Raw genomic sequence first — 19,424 nt, 5'->3', positions numbered from 1 at the left:
CAAACTCCAGACCACATTTCATGCTCAACCCATTTATTAGAGACAGTTCATGATGACCATGAGTAGACCAGACAGGTTGGGACTGGCTCTTGTGATTGGCTGCCCCAGCTCTAAATTAGGAAGACCACGCCCTCTGACATCATGACCTGGTTGTCGGCCTGCATGCGCCCCAGCAGCTTCTCTACCTCCTGCTCGTCAAACTCATGGTCGTCCTGACCGTGTGTGGTTTTATTGACCAGGGTCAGAAGCTCCGTCACCGCTACAGACTGGGAACGTGTAGTCTGAAAGGCCTTCATCAGAGCAGCCTTAAACAGCTTCAGCCTGGGCAGGAGGGGTTTGAGAACACAAACAAACGTCATCCCACCTTGACTGTCTCTGAAGAGCGGATAAATGGGCTAATAATTTTTTACATTCTTCATGCCATTCTTCCTGCAGGCTTAGAGGTTGATTTTGTTTAGTGTTTGAGCAGTACCAATCCCTGACAAGGTGTAGCCTACCACTAAAATCACCAGTTCTGACAGTAGAGTAGCACTCTGTGACCAGTAAGGTCCAGTAGAGGTAAGGTTACTGAAATAAAAAAAAGAGTAGAGGGGAGATGTACCTGTCCTGTCTGATATCCTGTCCTGTCCTCAGGCTCTGAGAGGTAGTATTCTTGTGTTTCAGAATAGACTGGGCTAGGAGGGAGAAAGAGAGGGATTAGAAATGTATGATGATTCTTAGTCATCAAAATAAAGTATTTACAATGGTGCAGATGGAGAAATGTTTTATAACCTTAAGAACTGAGCTCTATTGGTGACCAGGTGGGGTACAGACAGACCTTGTACGTGCAGGGTGTGTGTGTGCGCGCGTGCCTTACCGTGTTCCTCATCCTCAAACTCATAAGGGTCAGACTCTGCCCCAGCATCTGTCACGTCCATGTTTTCCTTACGCTTCCTGGTCATGAAGGAAAGGAGACAAATGCAGCCATTTAAGATGATTCACACCTAGTCTTTGATGCAACCAATCTCTCCAGTTCCTACATCCTTGAGATAAGCCTGTATTCAAAACATTTCAGTAAGAGCACTCATCTGGGATCAGGTTCCCTTGTGTCTATACAGTGCCTTGCAAAAGTACTCATCCCTCTTGGCATTTTTCCTATTTTGTTGCCTTTCAACCTGTGATTTAAATTGATTTTTATTTGGATTTCATGTAATGGACACACAAAATAGTCCAAATTGGTGAAGTGAAAAAAAAAAACTTGTTTAAAAATAAGAGTGCTGAGTGCACATGTATTCACCCCTTTGCTATGAAGCCCCTAAATAAGATCTGGTGCAACCAATTACCTTCAGAAGTCACAATTAGTCCACCTGTGCGCAATCTAAGTGTCACATGATCTCAGTATATACACACACACAGCTATTCTGAAATGCCCGAGTCTGCAACACCACTAAGCAAGCGTCACCATGAAGGAGCTCTCCAAACAGGTCAGAGACAAACGTGAAGTAGAGATCAGGGTTGGGTTACAAACAAAAAAAATCTAACTTTGAACATCCCACAGAGCACCATTAAATCCATTATTTAAAAAATGGAAGAATATGGCACCACAAACCTGCCAAGAGAGGGCTGCCCACCAATACTATCAGATCAGGCAAGGAGGGCATTAATCAGAGAGGCAACAAAGAGACCAAAGATAACACTGGAGCTGCAAAGCTCCACAGCGAAGATTGGAGTATCTGTCCATAGGACCACTAAGCCGTACACTCCACAGAGCTGGGCTTTAAGGAAGAGTGGCCAGAAAAAAAAGCCTTTGCTGAAAGAAAAAAAATAAGCACACACATTTGGTGTTCGCCAAAAGGCATGTGGGAGACTCTCCAAATATATGAAAGGTGGTACTCTGGTCAGTTGATACTGAAATTGGGCTTTTTGGCCATCAAGGAAAACACTGTCTGGTACAAACCAAACACCTCATCACCGAGAAAACCCATCCCCACAATGAAGCATGGTGGTGGCAGCATCATGCTGTGGGGATGTTTTTCCATCGGCAGGGTCTGGGAAACTGGTCAGAATTGAAGGAATGATGGATGGTGCTAAATAGAGGGAAATTTTGGGGGGAAAACTTTCAGTCTTCCAGAGATTTGAGACTGGGACAGAGGTTCACCTTCCAGCAGGACAATGACCCTAAGCATACTGTAAAAGCAACACTCGAGTGGTTTAAGGGGAAACATTTAAATGTCCTGGAATGGCCTAGTCAAAGCCCAGACCTCAATCCAATTGAGAATCTGTGTTATGACTTAAAGATTGCTGTACACCAGCAGAACCCACCCAACTTGAAGGAGCTGGAGCAGTTTTGAAGAATGGGCAAAAATCCTAGTGGCTAGATGTGCCAAGCTTATAGAGACATACCAAGATACTTGCAGCTGTAATTGCTGCAAAAAAGGTGGCTCTACAAAGTATTGACTTGGGGGGTGACTAGTTCAATTATTTTGTCTTATTTGTTGTTTGCATCTTCAAAGTGGTAGGCAAGTTGTGTAAATCAAAGGATAAACACCCACCCCCAAAAAAACATTTTAATTCCAGGTTGTAAGGCAACAAAATAGGAAAAACGCCAAGAGCCACTGTACTAGAACGGTCACCCCCATCGTCTGACGCTCTAGAAGAAAGTCATCCATGACCTGCCAGAACCCTAGATTTGATTTAGTTTGTTTTTATTGAAGCCTCAGATTCTCGTAATAAAAGAGCAATATACAATCTATTGTATATTTTTTTCATTATGAGCCAAAATGCTGAACTGATCCTATAACCAGCATTCTTAGTCAGAGCTGCTTTTTGAATATGGGCTCAGACCTGGTGCTTGTCCTCTGACTGGCCACTTCCTGGCTCTGAGTCACACCCATGTCGTCCTCTACAACCTTCCTCCTCTTCTCCAGAATCTACATGTAGACAGGACAGTATACATAGCAACATGAATTAAAACCTATCCATAAAGTGAATAATTGTCTCCAAATTAAATGAAGGAATGTATCCAGTGTCGAACGGTTTGATCCCAACGTTACCTTTTTAAAGTAGGCAAACTGCATGAGCTCCAGGGCAGCCTCTGCGTCAACCAAGTCTGTAGTCTTGCTCATACGTGCTTTGGCGTGGGCAGTGGACAATCGTATCATTGTCTCTAGCGCTCGGGCTGTCACCGGCATTGTCTACATGGCAGACAACCCATCAACACAAAGTACAATGTCTATTTGAAGCAGACATTGCCAAACCAATAGTGCATGTTTCCATGATTAATTGATTGCCTGTATCATCAGTTCACATACAGGATTGTAAACTGGGCATAACAATCAGGAAAGGATTCCCAATGCAATAATAACAAAAGTATTCCATAATTCCTAAACAGCTTTTAGACTCTAGTAAAGTGCCGGATAAGATACACAAGTATGTGGACACCCCATCAAATGAGTGGATTCAGCCATTTCAGCCATGTATTAAAAAACTAAAAAGCACAGCCATGCAATCTCCATAGACAAATATTGGCCTTACTGAAGAGCTCAGTGATTTTCAAGGTGGCATCATCATAGGATGCCACCTTTCCAACAAGTCAGTTCGTCAAATTTCGGCCTTTCTAGAGCTGCCCCGGTCAACTGTAAGTGCAGTTATTTTGAAGTTGAACGTCTATGAGCAACAGCAGCTCAGCAGTGCAGTGGTAGGTTACACAAGCTCACAGAACGGGACCGCCAAGTGCTGAAGCACGTAAAAGTTGTCCGTCCTCGGTTGCAACACTCACTACAGAGTTTCAAACTGCCTCTGGAAGCTTTTTTCCTACTCATTCATTACTGCTGCACTGCTTGTTGTAGCGATGAGTGGAAATAGGAAAATGCATTTTTTGGTTTATAAAAGTGTTGAATACAAAGTGTTGACAGTGCCGAGTAAGAAATTAAACATGAACTCTCAAAACAGCAGCTCTGCTGTATTCGTTAACAGTCTCTCTCTAGTCATGGTTCTAAACGTTTTGAAATCAATTTTGCCGTAGCTTTCTTTTATGCCTGCTACGTTACTGCAGACTCGGTCATCTGAGCAATCTGATTGGCCAGCAGAGGCATAGTGCACTTGATTTCCTCTCCAAGTCCACCGAAAAGGCAGAGTTTGTACCTTCAGACACATGAAATGGCAACAGTTTGACTACCCGGCGCGCAGAGAAGCTGAATTGTTGATTCAGCAGAGAAGCTGAATTGAGTGGGTTGATTCACTGTTGTGGTCATCCTGTCTGGGTTGGCGCCCCCCCCTTGGGTTGTGCCATGGCGGAGATCTTTGTGGGCTATACTCAGCCTTGTCTCAGGATGGTAAGTTGGTGGTTGAAGATATCCCTCTAGTGGTGTGGGGGCTGTGCTTTGGCAAAGTGGGTGGGGTTATATCCTTCCTGTTTGGCCCTGTCCGGGGGTGTCCTCGGATGGGGCCACAGTGTCTCCTGACCCCTCCTGTCTCAGCCTCCAGTATTTATGCTGCAGTAGTTTATGTGTCGGGGGGCTGGGGTCAGTTTGTTATATCTGGAGTACTTCTCCTGTCCTATTCGGTGTCCTGTGTGAATCTAAGTGTGCGTTCTCTAATTCTCTCCTTCTCTCTTTCTTTCTCTCTCTCGGAGGACCTGAGCCCTAGGACCATGCCCCAGGACTACCTGACATGATGACTCCTTGCTGTCCCCAGTCCACCTGGCCATGCTGCTGTTCCAGTTTCAACTGACCTGAGCCCTAGGACCATGCCCCAGGACTACCTGAAATTATGACTCCTTGCTGTCCCCAGTCCACCTGGCCATGCTGCTGCTCCAGTTTCAACTTCCACCTGACTGTGCTGCTGCTCCAGTTTCAACTGTTCTGCCTTATTATTATTCAACCATGCTGGTCATTTATGAACATTTGAACATCTTGGCCATGTTCTGTTATAATCTCCACCCGGCACAGCCAGAAGAGGACTGGCCACCCCACATAGCCTGGTTCCTCTCTAGGTTTCTTCCTAGGTATTGGCCTTTCTAGGGAGTTTTTCCTAGCCACCGTGCTTCTCCACCTGCATTGCTTGCTGTTTGGGGTTTTAGGCTGGGTTTCTGTACAGCACTTTGAGATATCAGCTGATGTACGAAGGGCTATATAAATAAATTTGATTTGATTTGATTTGAATTGGCTGCACTTATCACCAACAGCCCGAGACTAATTAAAAAATAGGAACAGAAGGTTTTATTGTTGGGTTTTTTACAGAAATGTTTGGAGATCAACTAGAAATGCCTTGGAAATTGACAAGTCCGGTTGGTGACCACTGCTCTAGAGTAATGAATCACGCTTCCCCATCTGGCAGTACGACGGACAAATCTGGGTTTGGCAGATGCCAGGAGAACGCTACCTGCCCAAATGCATAGTGCCAACTGTCAAGTTCGGTAGGGAAGGCATAATGGTCTGGGGTTGTTTTTCATGGTTCGGGATAGGCCCCTTAGTTCCAGTGACTGGAAATCTTAATGCTACAGCTTACAATGATATTTTAGACAATTCTGTGCTTTTTGGAAGGTCCTTTCCTCTTTCACCTGACAATGCCCCCTTGCACAAAGAGAAGTTTATATAGAAATGGTTTGTAGAGATCGGTGTGGAAGAACTTGACTGGCCCGCACAGAGCCCTGACCTCAACCCCATTGAACACCTTTGGATGAATTAGAACGCTGACTGCGAGCCAGGCCTAATCACCCAACATCAGTGCCCGACCTCACTAATGCTCGTGGCTGAATGGAAGGAAGTCCCCACAACAATGTTACAATATCTAGGGGAAAGCCTTCCCAGAAGAGTGGAGGCTGTTTTAGCAGCAGCGGGGGGGGGGGGGGGGGGGCAACAACTCCATATAATGCCCATGATTTTGGAATGAGATGTTTAATTAACGAGCAGGTGTCCACCACCAATTTTTGGTAATATAGTGTATGTAAGTACTACAGACCCTGGCTGATTCGGCGTTCACTTGGTCATGGCTGCGGAGCTTGGAGTACTCCTCTGCTATGTGGTCTGAGGCCTCCTGGGTTAGAACAGGCTTCACCAGCTTAGCCACGTGGATGTACTTCCTGATAAACTCCATGGTAACTACTTTCTCCCTGGAGGATGACAGACACCATCATAAAGGGGTTAACACACAAAGCCATGGATTATCAGAAAAAGGCAGGGGTTCAAAAAGAAAGGCAGGGGGGGGGGGTTCTATAAGAACATAATGTGTAATGTACTAAGAGTGTAATAATGGAGGTTTTGCTGGATACTTTTTATTCCGGTGTCCGTGCAGGACATTGTCCTTCTTCTCGTAGATCTGGAGTTCCTGTTCGGCGGATTCTGTGATGTTGGGGTCCTCTGTGGCGAACACATCCACAGTGCTGCCCATGGGCATGGCTGCAGGGTACAGGGGCATCAATCAACAGATCAGATAGTGAGCAACAAAATTCCATACACGAGGTACTAAATCAGAAATCATTTCCACTGGTTTGATAAAAATAATCTTTGTTATTTTGAATGAGCATGTGTATTTAGTCAGTAGTGTACCCCACCTGTTCCCCCCTGCTCCCCTGGAGCTCTGTAGCGGTGCATTAGCATGTGTATTTAGTCAGTAGTGTACCCCACCTGTTCCCTCCTGCTCCCCTGGTGCTCTGTAGCGGTGCATTAGCATGTGTATTTAGTCAGTAGTGTACCCCACCTGTTCCCTCCTGCTCCCCTGGTGCTCTGTAGCGGTGCATTAGCATGTGTATTTAGTCAGTAGTGTACCCCACCTGTTCCCTCCTGCTCCCCTGGTGCTCTGTAGCGGTGCATTAGCATGTGTATTTAGTCAGTAGTGTACCCCACCTGTTCCCTCCTGCTCCCCTGGTGCATTAGCATGTGTATTTAGTAAGAAGTGTACCCCACCTGTTCCCTCCTGCTCCCCTGGTGCTCTGTAGCGGTGCATGCGTAGAACATGCTCCGAGACCTTCCTGTCACTGTCTGCATCCATCTGGTCCAGAACAATGAAGAGAAGGTCGAACCGAGACAACAGAGAGTCCTGCAGACCGATGTTCTCCATGGGAGTCTTATACTGGTCGTACTGTAAGGAAAGGTAAGAGAAAACAAATAGGTTGTCACAGAGACATGAACAGTGTGTACAAAATGGATTGAACCGCACAAAGAATTACTGACCTACAAATTTGCATCCCAAAAAACGACTTATGTGATCAAGATTGGCGAATCTATACAAAGCTTGACGGTGCATTAAGAAGGCAGTGAGGAAAGTATGTATTCCAGTTATTGAGATGGAGGATTATTGGCAAGTAGCTGTGACATCCTGTTATACAGTACCGTGAAAAAGTATTTGCCCCCTTTATGATTCTCTATTTTTGATACCGAATGTTAAATCAGATCTTCAACCAAATCCTAATATTAGAATAAGTCATTGTTTTATTTATCCAATTAAAGTTACGCAAAACCTAACTCCCTTGTGTGAAGTAGTAATTGCCCCCTTAAACTCAAACTGGTTTCGCCACCTTTAGCTGCAATGACTGCAACCAAATGCTTCCTGTAGTTGATCAGTCTCTCACATCGCTGTGGAGGAATTTTGTCCCACTCTTCTATGCATAACTGCTTTAAAATCAGCAACGTGTGGGGATGCTTTGCTGCCTCAGAACCTGGAAGACTTGCCTTAATAGAAGGAACCATGAATTCTGCTCTGTATCAGAGCATTCTACAGGACAATGTCAGGCCATCCGTCTGTGATCTGAAGCGCAGCTGGGTCATGCAGCAAGACAATTATTCTAAACACACAATCAAGTCTACATGAAAATGGCTAAAAGGTAACAAATTTGAATTTTTGTAATGGCCTAGTCAAAGTCCAGACCTTATCCCAATTGAGATGCTGAGGCAGGACTTGAAACGAGCAGTTCATGCTTGAAAACCCACAAATGTTGTTTGTTACAGCAGTTCTGCACGAAAGAGTGGGCCAAAGTTCCTCCACGGCGACGCGAGGAAGCGTTTGATTGCAGTCATTGCAGCTAAAGGTGGCACAACAGTTCCGAGTGTAAGGGGCCAATGGGTGTTGCAGAAATATGTAATTGTTATGTTTTTTGTTCACTCAAGATCACTATTAGAAAGGGGGCAAATACTTTCACAGCACTATATATGGTCTTAGATTATATAGACAGACTGGGTTAGCATTAGCTCGCCTCACCCTGCCGTAGACTGGGTTAGCGGCGGCTAGCACACTGCAGCGGGCGTTGAGCCTGGCCATTATGCCAGCCTTGGCGATGGTGACACGGCCCTGTTCCATCACCTCGTGGATGGCTGTGCGGTCCATGTCAGACATCTTGTCAAACTCGTCGATGCACACCACTCCTCTGTCTGCCAGCACCATAGCCCCGGCCTCCAGCCGCCGCTCACCTGGAGAGGAAGTGAGAGGGATGGAGACATAGCGAGAAAGGGTATGAACAGAAGTGTGTGCATCGCGTGAGTGGTATACAGAGTGGGATAATAATTATGGTAAATAGGTGGAAGAGGAAGGAGTATCAGCTTCAAGAATTATATTTTTCTCTGCGGGAACTCCATTTGTATGAAGGTGGATGGAGCGGGAATAACAGGATGCAGACAAATAACAAGAGCATAATCATTAAAAATGACATCCCCAAATAGTTCTCCATACCAGTCTCCTGGTCTGTGGTGACAGCGGCGGTCAACCCCACTCCAGTTGATCCACGTCCTGTAGTTGGTATGGCCCGCGGAGCAGTGTGCAGGACGTAGCGCAGCAGCTGGGACTTCGCCGTCGACGGGTCACCTGACCAGAGAGAGACAATAAACAGAAGAGGCCATGCATTGTTCAATGTTAAGCTACATCCCGATGTGCAACAATGTGTAAAGTGTGCACTTGCACACTTCCTGTCATGGATTTGAAAGCATTGGATTGGTGTTAGCATCAGCTAGAGGGAGTTCCCACCAGCCAGAGGGAGTTCCCACCATGGTTAGACCCGTGAAGTGTGCAGGTGTACACTTGCAGAGAAGACTCAGGACAACCAGAGCGAGACCACAATAAAGTCTTAGAAATTACTCCAACCCTTCAATAGTAGTGGTTGACTATACGACTAACCTATCAGCAGTATGTTGATGTCTCCACGGATACGTGTCCCATTCTCCAGGTTGGTCTCGTTGCCCCCCAGCAGGAGACACAGAATGGCCTTCTTTATGTACTCATGGCCATGTATACTGGGAGCCAGTGAGCAGCTCAGATGCTCAAACACATCCTGGAAAACAATCATGACACAGAAAACTGACATGTGTATGACTGAAGAGCATTGGTATCAAATGAGCCAACTGGTACACAGTGCATTCAGACCCTTTGAGTTTATCCACATTTTGTTACATTTTTGAGCAAGGCTGAAAAGTATTAAATAAAAATCCTCAATCTAGACATACCCCATAATGACAAGCAACAGCAGGTTGGTCATTTTTGCTAATTCATTTACATAAGTTTTCAGCCCCTTTGCTATGCGACTCGAAATTGAGCTCAGGTGCATCCGGTTTCCATTAATCATCCTGGAGATGTTTCTACATCTTGGAGTACACCTGTGGTAAATTCAATTGATTGGACATGATTTGGAAAGGCACACACTTGTCTACATAAGGTCCCACAGTTGACAGTACAAGTCAGAGCAAAAACCAAGCCATGAGGTTAAAGTAATTGTCAGTAGAGCTTCGAGACAGGATTGTGTCGAGGTACAAATCTGGGAAAGGGTACCAAAGAATGTCTGCAGCATTGAAGGTACCCAATAACAATGGCCTCCATCATTCTTAAATGGAAGAAGTTTGGAACCGCCAAAACTCTTCCTAGAGCTGGCTGCCTGGCCAAACTTAGCAATCGCGGGAGAAGGGCCATTGACAGGGAGGTGACCAAAATCTGATGTCACTGACAGAGCTCTAGAGTTCCTCTGTGGCGATGGGAGAACCTTCCAGAAAGGCAACCATCTCTGCAGCATTCCACCAATCAGGCTTTTATGGTAGGGGCCAGATGGAAGCTACACCTCAGTAAAAGGCATATGAGAGCCCGCTTGGAATTTGCCAAAAGGCACCTAAAGGACTAAGACTAGGAGAAACAAGATTCTCTGGTCTGATGGAAGCAAGACTGAATTCTTTGGCCTGAATACAAAGTGTCACGTCTGGAAGAAACCTGGCACCATCCCTACGGTGAAGAATGGTGGTGGCAGCGTCATGCAGTGGGGATATTTTTCAGCGGCAGGGACTGGGAGACTAGTCAGGATCGAGGGAAAGATGAACAGAGCGATCCTTGATGAAAACCTGCTCCAGAGCACTCAGGACCTCGGACTGGGACAAAGGTTCACTTCCCAACAGGATAACAACCCTAAGCACACAGCCAAGACAATGCAGGAGTTGCTTCAGGACTAGTCTCTGAATGTCCTTGAGTGGCCCAGCCAGAGCCCGGACTGGAACCCGAGCTAACATCTCTGGAGAGACCTGAAAATAGCTGTGCACCAACGCTCCCCATCCAACCTGAGAGAGCTTGAGAGGATCTGCAGAGAATGGGAGAAACTCCCCAAATGCAGGTGTGCTAAGCTTGTAGCATCATACCCAAAAAGACTCAAGGCTGTAATCACTGCCAAAGGTGCGTCAACAAAGTACTGAGCAAAGGGTATGAATACTTACGTAAATGTAATATTTTAGTTTATTTGTAATACATTTGCAAAAATGTCTAAAAACCTGTTTTTGCTTTGTCAATATGGAGTTGTGTGTAGATTGAGGAAAAACATTTAATACACTTTAGAATAAGTCTAATGTAACAATGTGGAAAAAGTCAAGGCATCTGAATACTTTCCGAATGCACTGTATACCAAATGTGATGTAACAGTTTGCATGCGAAGAAGTGATCCGATCGTCTGATTGTAACACCTTTATCGTAATTTAAAATGCTCTACCACAAGATATTGTAGTAGAGTTTCCCATCAGAGTTCAATGCAAGACGCTTTAGAGTCAGTGACTTACCTTAGAATGGGCTTTACAGAACTTCTTGATTTTATTAATATCTTCAGCAGAAAAGGTCGGCACGATTTCTTTACTCATCCGCTTCACGTGATTGGCCAGCAGAATCGTCCTGCATTAAACAGAAGGTTGTGTTCTCTAAAATAAAAATGATAACTGAAAAGCAACAGGATTTTTTTTATTTACTTCCCGAATTGAAATTTACCCCAACCCTTCATCAAAACTATTTGGAAGCAGAACACATATAGACCTGTTCCCACACCCACCCACCTGAAGGTGCCAGAGGTGAAGCCTCCTTGTTTGGCCGGCAGACAGCGGTAGATCCCAACCATCTGAACACGGTCGCCCGGTTTGACCTTGTCGACCAGGTCATCGTTAGCGATTATGTCCACAGAGCGGGGGAGCTGTCCGGCAGGGGCCTTCTCAGGCATCTCCTGGATGGTCAGGGTTTGGTGGTCCTTATAGACACATAGCCCAAACTCTGTCTCTAAGGGGTTGTTCTCCTCATCCTAGGAGAGAGGTGGCAAAGGAGTTTGTGTGATATCTGAAGAAGGGAATGTTGTAGATAGGGGAGCATAGGGAGGGATAGAGCACCATTCAAAATTGCACAGTTACACACCTTGGTAGGGTATATGGAGCTGGAAGGGAAAGCGTCCAGGGAGGTCAGGTCAGTGTACTTCCTCTCTAAGGTTTTCTTTGTGGCTGGACAGTAGTGGACACTACGGGTGATCTTAGGCCTCACCAGAGAACCTACCACAATGACAGAAACACATGCAGGCTGTTAGTTATTTTGAGTAGCCTATCCGTTGAATGGGATTGCAGTAGTGTAATTCTAATAAGGAGGAACCAAGAAAGGTTGCGTGGTAAAGAATAGTCAATTGATCAATCTGAATACAACTGGATAATGAGCAATTCAAATTCATTATATACTTACACTTGGTAACGATTCCTTCCACGCAAACCAGGTTCCCGAGATATCGTGCCGCGAGGGTTCGCGGGGTCACGTGCTTGGTTCCAAAGCTACCCTCGAACCCCACATGGAACTCCTCAAACTGCTTGGCGTAGGTTGCGTCGATGGACGCAACAAAGTCCTTCAGAGCTCTTTGGAAAGCAACGAGTTCATTGAAGGAGTCTTTCAGCAATCTGAAAAGAGTATTTAAAAGTATATTTTATACAAATTCTAATTTATTTTGAACAAAATAAGGAATACAGGCCTCAAACCAATTACAACATTTTATCCACCACTTGGCATTTGTCACTCAAGGATCAATAAAGGGAATGGAACACTGCCGCTACCTCGCTCTCCAACAAGGTGCATGAATTGATGAGAAAAATTAAGTGAACAAGAAATTCAGTTACTCAGCAGTTCCCAAGCTAGGGGTTGCGACCCCATGTGGGTTCGCCTGATATGATAATGGTGTCACGTGAGAATTTCCAAAATCCTGAAAAATAAAATACGTAATATTCTGGTTAACCTTAATCTGAATGAAAATGAATCAAATGTAAAATTCAACCAGAGAGAGCCCTTAGATCATGGGAAAAAGCCACACTTGACCGTTGCACTTGTATCATTCCCACTACACGATGACACTATTGCAGAGGCTGATAACCGGCCACTAATGATATTGTTTTCACCATGTGTGGGGAGGCAGATGCAAACTCACAGCAACACCTTTCTAAGAATTTATGCTTTTGCTAGCAATCAGAAACTCCCCGGCTTATGCTCTCCAAATGGACGATAGCTTTAAGGGCCGAGATGCCCATGCATAGGTCCCCCCCAAAATCGCTATACATGTCCGAGGATGCTATTCACGAGGACACATCGTTCTCACAATTTCAGAGCATGGAACGGCACAGGAGAATGGATGTTTAGTGTGCTGCGTGGCTATGCTGACGAAAAACAGATTACATGGAATCGAATGGTAGGCTTTTGCACAGATGGGGATCCATCGATGGCGGGCAGACCGCTACACTCTAGTTGCGTCTCCCTCTGCCATATGGAAGCATTGTATGATACACCGAGAGGAACTAGCGGCAAGAGAGCTTAGCACAGAACTCCGATAACAATCGAAGTTACCTGCTGCATTAGAACTACATCAAACCCCATCCACTGCGCATGCCTGTTGGCAAAACTATGTGGCGATGTTAGCAGAACATGACAATCCACCACTTGGCATCCACCACAGTTCTTTACTGAACAAAATATGAACACAACATGTAGCGTTGGTCCCATGTTTCATGAGCTGAAATAAGTTCCCAGAAATGTTCCATATGCAGAAAAAGCTTATTTCTCTCAAATTTTGTGCACACGTTTATTTCCTTTGCCAAGATAATACATCCATCTGACAGGTGTGGGATATCAAAAAGCTGATTAAACAGCGTGATCATTACACAGGTGCACATTGTGCTGGGGACAATACAAGGCCACTATAATGTGCCGTTTTGTCCCACAACACAATGCTACAGATGTCTCACATTTTGAGGGAGTGTGCAATTGGCATGCTCACTGCAGGAATGAACCACAGACCACGTGTAACCCTGCCAGCCCAGTACCTCCACATCCGGCTTCTTCACCTGCGGGATAGTCTGACATCCAGTCATCCAAATGGTTGTATTTATATTTTAGAAAAATATATTTCACACTTGGTGGTTATTGAAGAGTGTTGGACAGATTTTTCACATTGAGAGGGAATCTGTTGTCATTCACAACGGAGGTAAAAAAAAGAGACTTGGTTGGTTGACTGTCATGACTAAATGTATCCTTGCCTATGTAACAGATACAGTGCCGTGAAAAAGTATTTGCCCCCTTTCTAACTTCTGCATATTTTTGATACTGAATGTTATCAGATCTCCAACTAAAACCTAATATTAGATAGGGAACAAATAACAATTACATAAACAAAGTAAAGCAACACCCAATTGCTCTGTGTGGGAAAAGTAATTGCCCCCTCAACTGGTTGTGCCACCTTCAACCAAATGCTTAATGTAGTAGTTGAGTCATGTCGCTGTGGAGGAATTTTGGCCCACACTTTCATGCAGAACTGCTGTAACTCGGCAACATGTGTGTTTCGAAGCATGAACCGCTCGTTTCAAGTCCTGCACATCATCTCAAATTGGGATAAGGTCTGGACTTTGACTACGCGTTTTAGCCATTTTCATGTAGACTTGATTGTGTGTTTAGAATAATTGTCTTGCTGCATGACCCAGCTGCACTTCAGATCACAGACGGATGGCCTGACATTGTCCTGTAGAATGCTCTGATACAAAGCAGAATTCATGATTCCTTCCAGGTCCTGAGGCAGCAAAGCATCCCCAAACCATCACAATACCAAGCTTCACTGTTGGTACGAGGTTCTTACTGTTGAATGCAGTGTTTGGTTTTTTGCCAGGCATAACGAGACCCATGTCATCCAAAAAGTTGACTCAAGTTCACCAAACAGCTCCTGGAAGCACCTGGATGATCATCAAGAATCTTGGAAGAATGTTCTGTGGACAGATGATTCAAAAGTCTAACTGTTTGGATGACATGCGTCACAAAACTGCATATTTTAGAGTGGCCTTTTATTGTCCCCAGCACAAAGTGAACCTGTGTAATGTTCATGCTGTTTATTCAGCTTCTTGATATGCCATACCTGTCAGGTGGATGGATTACCTTGGCAAATAAGAAATACTCTAACAGAGACGTAAACACATTGGTGCACACAACTTTATAGAAACAAGCTTTTTGTGCATATACATTTCTGGGATCTTTAATTTCATTTGAGTTTATATTTTTGTTCAGTATACTTTTTTACGGCAGTGTGTTTGATAAACTGAACGAACTGAACACAAGCATGCAGGGGAAATACAAAAACATACTGACGAGCGACCGAGTCAAGAGAATTTCTAATTATTTAGCTTTATTACCTCAAATGCGAACCATGCCCCCTTCCATCAGGCTGTGCATGTTTCTAACAGAAAACAGCATCAGTAAGCGTCCCACATGAGTGATGGCTGCTCATCTCAAATGCTAGGAAAGACCATTTTGGGACCTACATTCCATTTGACTGTGATCCCTGGCTCAGTTGACATACTGGTATATTAAATTGAACAGCTGAACGAACTGTCATGTGACTGAATGCTGCAGACAACACATTCATGGGTCACTAACTGGGAACTCTGGGGGGGTCCGACTGGGAAAAATAATTTTGAACTGTCGTTCAACTGGGCATTCCAACTCAGGAACTCAGGCCCCTTTGCTAGAGCTCCAACCTGAAGATAATTTACATGATTCTACCTTGTATTGTTGAAAGCATCATCTGCATTAAAACCAAATATTGTTCCAGATGTGGATGTGACCGCAGAGATTAAAACAAACACGTCCCCTGACTTAGAAGCGCAACCTTAACATGCATGAAGCACACCCATTTCATTAGTGGTGGTGAATTAAGACATTATGTATCTCTTTTGCAACTAACTGTCACAGCCCCACATTAAAAGTATACAGAGAGTTAAGACAATCAGAAATACTGTTACAATTTTTTTCACATGGTTGGGGTGGGATAATTTTCAAAATTAATGGGGTTTAGGGCCACTTTTTTTTTCCTGCACTGTTCAACCAATCCAGTAAATGTGGAGTAAAGATATGTTTCCTTAATAACAAAGGCTGTACAGTATGGTGGATAAAAGAGATTTTCCAATAGAAATCCCTGATCTCACTTGTAGTCATTGTGAGTTGGCTCTAACAGTTGGGTCTAACAATCATCTTGAGCCAAACTACACATGCAGGCCATCAAATCAAAGGCACTCCTTTGATATAAAAGTAGTTTTTGCCTAAAATTAAAACATGTCAGTTTGTCACTTTCACAAGTTTGGAGTAATAACATGTTCAACTACTTATGAAATTGGCTTGAATCTAGGTTATGCCTTCAGATTTGGCAAAACTTAACTACTAAGGAGGAATTTTTCACTTCTCAAAACCTGGTCTGTTACTCAAGCCTTCCAGGAAGTCTGGATGTTGCACCTGTGGGTTTAGTGGTCAAACGCAGAAGTTGTGTCACTGGCTCTTCCATTTCCCCTGAAAACGGAAAAACCGGTTGTTGCACGTTTTCTTCTAATCACATTGTGATTGATCTCTGAACCTATAGGGGGGGCATTTTGAAATGATACGTGCTATTAGGTATCCTTGGGAAGTCCCCCCCATTTGACTTTACATTTAATCTCTCCGCCTAATTGAAATGTACATTTAATATCAAGATTATGGACGTTGTAAGGATCTCGGATAGCACTGACAATTTGTAAAGGTATAACCATGATTCGATATGTAAAACGAGAGGTTAAAACCCTAATCAAGGCTAAGGGATGAAAAACATTTAGTTAAATACTTACACTGCCCTCCAAAAGATGGGGGACTTTCCTCTTCACTCAATGTCCAATGTGGGAAAACTCGAGTAACAACTGGGTTGTTTGTTTGTCAGGGTCTATACTCACGCTTTGGCCCGCTTCTCGTTCCTCCTTCTCAGGTCGTTGATGTTCACGATGAGGCGGCACCGGTTTTCTGACACCATACTTCTGACCCTCTCATGATAAACTCCTTGATCTTGCTACAAAATAAATAAGCAACACATCTTACATTGCCTCACATTAATAGCCACACTTTTGATTGATTTTTATGTAACACATTCTACTATCCTCTGTACTTACATTGTCATCCAGAAAGTCCAAGTATTCTCTCTGCGCCTCTCTCAGTTCCAGATCTTCCATCTCAACACCTTCCCAGGGCAAATACAACGGTCAGTCTTCTCCTCCAGATAAACTATAGTCTGGCAAAAAGCCGTGGCCAGATTCAGGTTGGGATAATTAAATGTGCAGGTGTGATGGACTGAGAAATCTACAGGTGTTGTTTTACACTTCTAATCAGGGTGAGTGCATGCAGAAAGGAACAGGCGAATCGATAGGATTTATTCTGCCAAAATCTGTCTACGTGAGATAAACCCTTTTTTGTAAGAAGGTATATGAGAGTAGAATTACGTGAGATTTTTTGGGATTAAATATAAATTTCGTAATGTTTAAACTGTTAAACATATACTGATATAAATGGATGCACGTGGCATTCTGGCAATGTTGAGTATAACGACGCGTATCTTCCCTCTCATTGGCTAGAATGGTCTGGGCATGGGGCGAATCGAACAGTAATCTGAGCCACTGTCATGTTTGGCAACAAGACAGCCTGGTGCATCATCCAGAAACATATTGATCTTTTCCATAAAATCAAAATAGTTTTCACTGGGAAGGCATATAAAGCGTTTCTATCAAAAGCGATCCCTTTTGCGTGTGAAAACACAGTATCCTACTCATGACTAGTTAATGAGTTGATGTTTTGAGCCGACTTCGCCCTCGGACAGGGGGCACCGCGCCTGGTTTATGCTGGTGTGAAACACGCCTACACGTGTGCCCGGGCGAGATGAATCGATCCCCCTTGTTGAGGACACGTATTTCCGTCGTTAGAGTTGCCACCCCACGCTTGTCAATATAATAGATCATTTTTGGTGCATCTCAGTAGTTGGGCCTTCATCCCTCATTTGCACGAATTAGAAGAACACATTAGGAAAGGTGAAAGCAATGTGGTGGATCTTCACAAGGGATTTGCTTTCAACTGTCCAGTTATTTCTGATCAATACAGATGAAGGGAAGCAGAGGATGAGAGAGGGATCCACTTAATTGAAATGCACACCGATTTGGCACATTTTGTTAAATTAATAGATTATTGGAGTTTATTTACCAAAAGTATCATACACCCCAAATATTCAAGTTTTAATGTCATATGCACAAGTACCGTGAAATGCCTTTCTTGCTAGCTGTAAACACAACGCAGTAATCAATAACAATGTTATACTGAAAATATTCTTTACAAAATTTTAACACAACATGCAACAATTTCAACAATTTTACTGAATTACTGTTTATATAAGGAAATAAGTCAATTTAAATAAGGCCCTAATCTATGCATTTCACATGACTGGGCAGGTGCGCAGCCATGGGTTTGCCTAGGAGGGCATAGGCCCACCCACTTGGGAACCAGGCCCAGCCAATCAGAGTTGGTTTTTCCCCACAAAAGTGCTTTATTACATACAGAAATACTGCTGTTTCATCTGTCTGGGTGGCTGGTCTCAGACAATCCCACAGGTGAAGAGGCCAGATGTGGAACACCTGGGCTGTCATGGTGACACGTGGTCTATGGTTGTGAGGCTGGCTGGACATACTGCCAAATTCTCTAATATGACGTTGGAGGCAGTTTACGGTAGAGAAATTAACATTCAATTCTCTGGCAACAGCTCTGGTGGATATTCCTGTAGTGAGCATGCCAATTGCACACTCCAACATCTGTGGCATTGTGTTGTGACAAAACTGCACATTTTATAGTGGCCTTTTATTGTCCCCAGCACAAGGTGCACCTGTGTAATGATCATGCTGTTTAATCAGCTTCTTGATATGCCACGCTTGTCATGTAAATGGTTTATCTTGGCAAAGGAGAAATGCTTACTAACAGGGATGTAAACAAATTTGTGCACAAAATTTGAGAGAAACAAGCTTTTTGTGCATATGGAACATTTCTGGGATCTTTTCACTTGGCTCATGAAACCAACACTTTAGATGTTGCGTTTGTATTTTTGTTCAGTATTGCATAAGGTAGCACAAACACAAAAAATAGAAAGAACACGAGAAAGCACACTATATACAGGGTCAATACCATATTTACAATGTGCAGGGATACTGGAGTGTTACGCACGCCTCTGAAGAGGGAACGCAACACCCTGCTACAACTCAACATGAAGCGAAAGAGGTATGGACTGTAGGTGCGAGTAAGGATGACAAAAGGCAGAATTCACCGCTTACTAGGAATTTATTCCATCACACGGTAATATGGGGAAAAGGGGCTGGACGGAACCAAAGAAAAGAAAGTCAATCTCAAAGCCCCCTCTCCTCTCCTACCTTACCTGCCCACCCACTACTTACCACCACAAATACAGGTGGTGGTCCGCCCAGGTCTTATCTAGTGTGCCTAGACAGCGAATATACTACGGGTATATGTATGCCCGCGGGCCTCTTGCCTAAGCACTCCCTAGGTGCCTCCTCCTTCCCCCTGGGAACAAATTAAACAGAATATTAAACAATACACTTCACAACAAAACTGAAAAAACTCAGGCCATTAAAGAAGCTCTGACAAAGCAACAAACACAGAACATACTAAAGCTGCGACCAACAACTAACATAGTACATACCAACGACCAACATGCTAGACCCCTCAGCCATCAACCTCCTCTCTCAGCCATGAACCCTCTCTCAGCCATGAACCTCCTCTCTCAGCCATGAACCTCCTCTCTCAGCCATGAACCTCCTCTCTCAGCCATGAACCTCCTCTCTCAGCCATGAACCTCCTCTCTCAGCCATGAACCT

General features: G+C 44.2%; 1 protein-coding gene across 1 annotated transcript; it reads right to left on the bottom strand.

The window, feature by feature from the left end:
- Positions 1–16: 16 nt before the first annotated feature.
- mcm3l (MCM3 minichromosome maintenance deficient 3 (S. cerevisiae), like) lies at positions 17–16,962 on the bottom strand. The gene is made up of 17 exons (XM_020497612.2): positions 16,671–16,962; positions 16,458–16,570; positions 11,923–12,131; positions 11,608–11,738; positions 11,259–11,497; positions 10,992–11,100; positions 9,085–9,238; positions 8,644–8,775; positions 8,176–8,384; positions 6,885–7,059; positions 6,251–6,377; positions 5,941–6,091; positions 3,033–3,173; positions 2,824–2,909; positions 857–933; positions 602–674; positions 17–321 (listed from the first exon to the last, which is right to left on the bottom strand). The coding sequence occupies exons 1-17, from the start codon at positions 16,728–16,730 to the stop codon at positions 111–113; spliced, it is 2,397 nt and encodes a 798-aa protein (XP_020353201.1). The 5' UTR covers positions 16,731–16,962; the 3' UTR covers positions 17–110.
- Positions 16,963–19,424: the final 2,462 nt, after the last annotated feature.

The sequence above is a fragment of the Oncorhynchus kisutch genome, linkage group LG13 (genome assembly GCF_002021735.2).
Source record: "Oncorhynchus kisutch isolate 150728-3 linkage group LG13, Okis_V2, whole genome shotgun sequence".
NCBI classification, from domain to species: Eukaryota; Metazoa; Chordata; class Actinopteri; order Salmoniformes; family Salmonidae; genus Oncorhynchus; species Oncorhynchus kisutch.
This window is presented reverse-complemented; position numbering and strand designations above follow the sequence as displayed.